Genomic DNA, 7,619 nt, shown 5'->3' with positions numbered 1-7,619 from the left:
TACCTGGAATGCTTTTCCAACAGTCTTGAAGGAGTTACCACATATGCTGAGCACTATTCAACAGATTTCCACTGGTCTAATGTCCTTTGCTCGTGTTTGTTTGCCAAAGCAAGTTTATTTTTATTATTATTGTCCTTTAGTAGTGGTTTCTTTGTAGCAATTCGACCATGAAGGTCTGATTCACGCAGTCTCCTCTGAATAGTTAATGTTGAGATGTCTGTTACTTGAAGTCTGTAAAGCATTTATTTGTGCTGGAATTGGAGGTGCAGTTAACTCTAATGAACTTATGTGGAGCAGAGGTAACTCGGGGTCTTCCTTTCCTCTGGTTGTCCTCATGAGAGCCAGTTTCATCATAGCGCTTGATGGTTTTTGTGACTGCACCTGAATAAACTTTCTTGACTTCAGCTTCAAAGTTCTTTACATTTTCAGGATTGACTGACCATCATGACTTAACCTTTCTGATCTCCCCATCCCGGATCCGGGATCGTGAATACAGACTCAAGCTCATTACCATAACGCAACGTTAACTATTCATGAAAATCGCAAATGAAATGAAATAAATATGCTAGCTCTCAAGCTTAGCCTTTTGTTAACAACACTGTCATCTCAGATTTTCAAAATATGCTTCTCAACCATTGCAAAACAAGCATTTGTGTAACAGTATTGATGGCTAACGTAGCATTTAGCATTAGCATTCAGCTGGCAACATTTACACAAAAAAACAGAAAAGCATTCAAATAAAATCATTTACCTTTGAAGAACTTCAGATGTTTTCAATGAGGAGACTCTCAGATAGCAAATGTTCAGTTTTTCCTGAAAGATTATTTGTTTAGGACAAATCGCTCCGTTTTCTGCGTCACGTTTAGCTATGAAAAAACCCCTGTATCCAGGATTGTGTAAATCTATCAGCAAGCTCATTAGCATAACACAACGTTAACTATTCATGAAAATCGCAAATGAAATGAAATAAATATGCCATCTCTCAAGCTTAGCCTTTTGTAAACAACACTGTCATCTCAGATTTTCAAAATATGCTTCTCAACCATAGGAAAACAATCATTTGTGTAAAAGTAGCTAGCTAGCGTTAGCATTTAGCGTTAGCATTTAGCGTTAGCATTTAGCGTTAGCATTTAGCGTTAGCATTTAGCGTTAGCATCCAGCACGCAACATTTCAACAAAAACATAAAAGCCTTCAAATAAAATCATTTACCTTTGAAGAACTTCTGATGTTTTCAATGAGGATACTCTCAGTTAGATAGCAGATGCTCAGTTTTTCCAAAAAGATTCTTTGTGTATTAGAAATAGCTCCGTTTTATACATCACATTTGGCTACCAAAAAAAATCCGAAAATTCAGTCCTCAAAACGCGAACTTTTTTCCAAATTAACTCCATAATATTGACTGAAAACATGGCAAACGTTGTTTAGAATCAATCATCAAGGTGTTTTTCACATATCTCTTCATTGATACATCGTTCTTGGACACATGGTTTCTCCCCTATATCAAATGGAAAAGTACGAGCAGCTGGCAATTGCGCACCGAATTCCACGCAGGACACCAGGCGGACACTTGGAAAATGTAGTCTCTTATGGTCAATCTTCCAATGATATGCCTACAAATACGTCACAATGCTGCTAAGACCTTGGGCGAACGACAGAAAGTGTAGGCTCATTCCTTGCGCAATCACAGCCATATAAGGAGACAATGGAAAACAGAGCTTCAGAAATTCTGCTAATTCCTGGTTGATGCATCATCTTGGTTTCGGCTGTAGAATGAGTTCTGGGGCACTTACAGACAAAATCTTTGCAGATTCTGAAACTTCAGAGTGTTTTCTTTCCAAAACTGTCAAGAATATGCATAGTAGAGCATCTTTTCGTGACAAAATATCGCGCTTAAAACGGGAACATTTTTTATCCAAAAATGAAATAGCGCCCCTAGAGATCTAACAGACATGATGGACTGTCATTTCTCTTTGCTTATTTGAGCTGTTCTTGACATAATATGGACTTTTTTACCAAATAGGGCCATCTTCTGTATACCACCCCTACCTTGTCACAGCACAACTGATTGGCTTAAACCCATTCAGAAGGAAAGAAATTCCACAAATTTACTTTTAACAAGGCACTGTAAATTGAAATGCATTCCAGGTGACAACCTTATGAAGCTGGTTGAGAGAATTCCAAGAGTGTGAAAATCTGTCATCAAGGCAAATGGTGGCTACTTTGAAGAATCTCAAATATAAAATATATTTAGATTTGTTTAACACTTTTTTGGTTACTACATGATTCCATATGTGCTATTTCATAGTTTAAATGTCTTCACTATTATTCTATAATGTAGAAAATAGTAAAAATAAAGAAAAATCATTGAATGTTTAGGTGTGTCCAAACTTTTGACTGGTACTGTAAGTATTCAGACCCTTTACTCAATGCTTTGTGAAGCACCTTCTGCAGCGATTACAGCCTTCTTGAGTATGATGCAGCCTTCTTGAGTATGAGTATGATGCTACAAGCTTGGCATACCTGTATTAGGGGAGTTTCTCCCATTCTTCTCTGCAGATCCTCTCAAGCTCTGTCAGGTTGGATAGAAAGCGTTGCTGCACAGCTATTTTCAGGTCTCTCCAGAGATGTTCGATCGGGTTCAAGTCCGGGCTCTGGCATGGTCCACTCAAGGACATTCAGAGACTTGTCCCGAAGCCACTCCTGCGTTGTCTTGGCTGTGTGCTTAGGGTCGTTGTCCTGTTGGAAGGTGAACTTTCACCCCAGTCTGAGGTCCTGAGCACTCTGGAGCAGGTTTTCATCAAGGATCTAGGTACTTTTCTCCATTCATATTTTCCTTGACCCTGCCGCTGAAAAACATCCTCACAGCATGATGCTGCCACCACCATGCTTCACCTTAGGGATGGTGCCAGGTTTCCTTCAGACATGACGCTTGGCATTCAGGCCAAAGTGTTCAATCTTGGTCTCATCAGACTAGATAATATTGCTTCTCATGATCTGAGAGTTTTTAGGTGCCTTGTGCCAAACTCCAAGCCGGCTGTCATGTGCCTTTTACTGAGGAGTGGCTTCTGTCTGGCCACTACCATTAAGACCTGATTGGTGGAGTGCTGCAGAGATGGTTGCCCTTCTCCCAACTCCACAGAGGACCTCTAGAACTTTGTCAGAGTGACCATCGGAATCTTGGTCACCTCATTGACCAAGGCCCTTCTTCCCTGATTGCTCAGTTTGGCCAAGCGGCCAACTCTAGGAAGAGTCTTGGTGGTATTAAACTACTTCCATTTTAGAATGATGAAGACCACTGTGTTCTTGGGGACCTTCAATGCTGCTGAAATGTTTGATTCCCTTCCCCAGATCTGTGTCTTGACACAATCCAGTCTTGGAGCTCTACGGACAGTTCCTTCGACCTCATGGCTTGGTTTTTGCTCTGACATGCACTGTCAACTGTGGGACCTTACAGGCATGTGCCTTTCCAAATCATGTCCAATCAATTGAATTTACCACAGGTGGACTACAATCAAGTTGTAGAAACATAAAGGATGATCAATGGAAACAGGATGCATCTGAGCTCAATTTTGAGTCTCATAACAAAGGGTCTGAATACTTATGTAAATAAGGTATTTGTTTTTTGTTTTTCATCCATTTGTAAAAATGTATAAAACCTGTTTTTGCTTTGACATTATGGGGTATTGTGTGTAGATTGCAGAGGATAGTTTTAATTTTTTTTAGAATAAGGCTGTAACGTAACAAAATCTGGAAAAAGTCAAGGGGTCTGAATACTTTCCGCAGGCACTGTAAAGTACATGACTGGTCTGCAAAAACACTCAAACCATCTCCATTAGTGAATGCGGTGCCATGAGCTTCCTAGCTCTGACTAAATTCATTCAAAAGAAACAATTTTTCGAACAAATGAACTTTTACTTCTGAAACAGATGGCGTATACAGTCTAACATTTATGATGATTTCTTTCCCATTATCAACTGGTCCAACGCCCTTTAATTTGACAGAATAGTTGGGCTCTCAACCCAAAGGTTTGACTGCAAGTTTAGAAGAGTGCTGGGCATTCACTGTCTGCAGCCCAAATGGAACCCTCTTCCTTACATAGCGCACTACTTTTGACCAGGACCCATGGTACTCACAACCTGGTTTCCCAAAAACATCTTAAGGCTAAGTTCATCGTTCAAACTATATGGTTCTAACGATGAACTTAGCCTTAAGATGGTGAAAAGTAGTGCACTATGTAGGGAATATGGTTCCATTTGGGATACAAGCACTGCCGTTAGCTCAGCCATCTGTAATTGGGGCTCAGTGACATTTCTCCCCCCCCCCCCCTAATTCACAATTTCTGAATTAACTTCTGGAAGTTACCCAGGTCCTGTTGTGTGGGAATTGAAGGTGTTGCACTTGGCAACAGAGAGGGAGAGCTGGAGCAGTGAAATGTTCCAGTCCATTTGTCAAGGTGGAGTCCGACTCTGTCCATGACTGAACAGAAAACAATCAGTGCTAGCTAGAAACGGTAGGCCTTGTGTTGCGGAAAGTTCTCAAGAAGTACAATACAAGTTTACTTTATTTAAACCTGATAATATGCACAGTTGCCAAATAATCACCATCGACCAACGACAACGACAACAAATAGCTATAATAAAAGAGAATATTAAAGGAGTTCTCAAAAGTATTGTAAGTATACTTGTCCTCAGGGATGTGTTTCCATTATATATATTACATTATTGTTAAATTGAAAAAATGACAAAACCAATATGTTTACAAAGAGAAGAAGATATAAAATACAGTTTATGAACTATTGAAGCAGTAGCACTTCCGCAAAGTCCCTTGTTTCGTTTAATGAAATGTTTATGAACAAACAATTCTCTTGGTCTGTTTCTTCTTCTGTGGGCTCCTCTTGGGCCTTTGTCCCTGGTGAAAGAATCAAACATTTAGTTTAGATTAGAGTGACAAATCAGACGGAGGTGAATTTAACACAACAGGTTTGAAACTATTTTTTGTGTTAGCGATTTTTAACTATTCTTAACATGCTTGGAAGCAGAATTTCTCCCTGGTCACAAAAAAAGTGATTGATTGGTTTATTGACTCAGGTGGGGGTGAGGGACACGTGGAGGGGGACATTGGCCTCACCAAGGGTTCAGGTTTGTCTGGGACGTCCATAGCGGAGTACACTCCTGTTCGTCCTCTTGGCTTCCCTTTCTTCTTCTCCTTCTGCAGCTGCCTCCGTACTCTGGTTACCTGGAAGAACAACAACATGACGTAAGACTTCAATGATACAATGTTGAATGCAGGTCGACTAAGTATCGCTAAGATAGCATCTCCATAACTCCTGCTGAAACTTAGGCTGTCCTAATATGGACAGCGGACGTGTATTTCATTAAATCTTTATTTGACTAGGCAAGTCAGTTAAGAACAAATTCTTATTTACAATGACAGCCTAACAAACCCTAACCCGGACGAGGCTGGGCCAATTGGGACTCCCAATCACGGGCGGTTGTGACACAGCCTGGAATCGAACCAGGGTCTGTAGTGACACCTCTAGCACTGAGACGCAGTGCCTTAGACCACTGCGCCACTCGGGAGCCCATATCTCATGTCGGCAGTGTGTTTGAGAATTTCACTAAACAAAAATGTTTACGTGATGGTCTGCTCCTGGGTTGTCATGGCAATGTTGTATACCTGTATGGTGGCGCTGGGGTTGTTGCTGAGCAGAGAAAAAGATCCCACTCTGGATTTAGGCTTGTTCTTCTTCTTGGTCCCAGACTGGCCCAAGTGTCTCCTGGCCCGCTCTGTCTGGAGGAACAACATTCCCGGGGGATCATTTAGAAACTAAAAGTGGCCCGGCTACTGTACATTAAAAACAGGAGTCTGTTGAAGGGAGGATGGCTCATAATAATGGCTGGAATGGATTCATAGAACGGGTATCAAACACATGGAAACCATGTGTTTGATGTGTTTGATACGGTTCCATTTATTCCGTCTCAGACATTACAATGAGCCCTTCCTATTTAAAATGACATTAGCCACCACTGTAGCATACCAAGGGCTTCAAGAAAACAACTCGGGATAAGAAACTACAGTACACCATCCATCACATTCTTTCTTATGCCGCTGTTTTTGGTGGGATCACAACAATTACAACACAACAGCCCCATTGGATCGTTTGAGACCTCTCCCTCTTGTTCGTCTCCCTCCCTGTCTCCAGCGTTACCTCAACTTGGATGAGTGTGTTGGGGAAGCCCTTAGTTGAGAAGGACCCAGGAAGGCTGGAGTGCTTCCCCAACTCTCTCTCCTGTCTGTCCAACGGCACGGCCGACAGTATGTTGTCATCCTTCCACCTCTATTCAGAAATAATTGAGGCATTGTTGATGAACATGGAGCCAGCACTGTGGCTTCAGCAATACAATAGTGTTGTATAACTACAGTATGTACAATGTAACACATTGCTGTAAATGTACAGCAAAATATTTACAGTTAGCTACTGTAATTCTATATTACAGTACAGAACCTTAAAGAGCAATGCATTATGGGGGAGGGGCTCATTGGCATTCCGCTACACTGTTGTAAAATTATTTTCTTTATTTTACAATAGAATTTTACAGTAAAGTACTGTATTACCTGTTTTGCTGTATATTTCTAGCAGCATACTGTGAATTATGGTGCATTTTGGGAAAATGTCGTGGATGAAGAAAGACTCTTGCTTATTAACATACTTAGAGGCATGCCTTCTACATGGAAATATGTATTGCATCCGCTAGTGAGAATGCTGTACCAATTAAACTGATATGTGGTAGTAGTGCCCAAACAATTAATGTGTATTAGGGGACAGATCAGAGTAGCAGCAAGTCTTAAACCTTTACTGGTTGAGTGTTTTGCCAAGTCATTTTGGTATATTTTACCCTGTAATCATGACCTGTTTGGAAGCCATTTTTTTGGCCTTTAGAAGTGCAAGTGATATAAAATGCCAAATATTCATAAATATGCTGTAAAATACAAATACCTAGCAGCCAACCTGCTTGCACCAATGTAATTAGTGAAATACCAATATTACAATTACAGTCGAATATACTTATTTAGTCTACAGCAGGCAAATGTTACTGTGTTGTACTGTATGATTGCTCTGATATTACAGTAACTTAAAAGAAGCTGGCGGCGAGTTATTGTGAATATTACAGTAACAAACGTGGCACTAGCAAGAGATGGGCAAGGATACTTCAAAAGGTATCTTGTTACAAATACACAACACCTTGAAGACCAATGTATTCTTAAGTACAACAACTTTCTCAGTAACGGTTACATAAACCTTTTACTTGCTATGACATGTTTTTTGTAATCAACATGTGTCTGCTAAATGACCAATGTCAATTTAAAAATGAACACTTGCAAAGCACACTGCTGGACATTGTGTAGTTATGCGGGCTACTTGCAAGTTTATTTTTGTATTAGAAAATACCAAATGTATGTATTCTTATTAAACTGTTACAAAATACATGAATTGTACTTCAGGCCAGTTAAATACAAAATAGATATTGAAACTATTCAAATACTCATATCAAATACGTGTAACAGAAATACTGCAGATCGTTGGAACTAGCTGCCTTCACTGTAAATCTGCAACAGT

At 40.2% G+C, this 7,619-nt stretch overlaps 1 protein-coding gene across 4 annotated transcripts in view; it reads right to left on the bottom strand.

Annotated features, from left to right (window-relative positions):
• Positions 1-4,544: 4,544 nt before the first annotated feature.
• The window catches only part of si:dkey-12l12.1, a 28,165-nt gene continuing 25,090 nt past the window's right edge, over positions 4,545-7,619 (bottom strand). For all 4 annotated transcript variants that reach the window (XM_021562997.2, XM_021563000.2, XM_021562999.2 and 1 more), the window contains 4 exons: positions 6,210-6,338; positions 5,678-5,791; positions 5,129-5,236; positions 4,545-4,909 (listed from right to left, as the gene is read on the bottom strand). In XM_021562997.2, coding sequence (XP_021418672.2) covers positions 4,847-4,909; positions 5,129-5,236; positions 5,678-5,791; positions 6,210-6,338 — 414 coding nt within the window. In that variant the 3' untranslated portion in view covers positions 4,545-4,846. The remainder of the gene's footprint in view (positions 4,910-5,128; positions 5,237-5,677; positions 5,792-6,209; positions 6,339-7,619) is intronic.

Source organism: Oncorhynchus mykiss, chromosome 15, assembly GCF_013265735.2.
Source record: "Oncorhynchus mykiss isolate Arlee chromosome 15, USDA_OmykA_1.1, whole genome shotgun sequence".
NCBI classification, from domain to species: Eukaryota; Metazoa; Chordata; class Actinopteri; order Salmoniformes; family Salmonidae; genus Oncorhynchus; species Oncorhynchus mykiss.
This window is presented reverse-complemented; position numbering and strand designations above follow the sequence as displayed.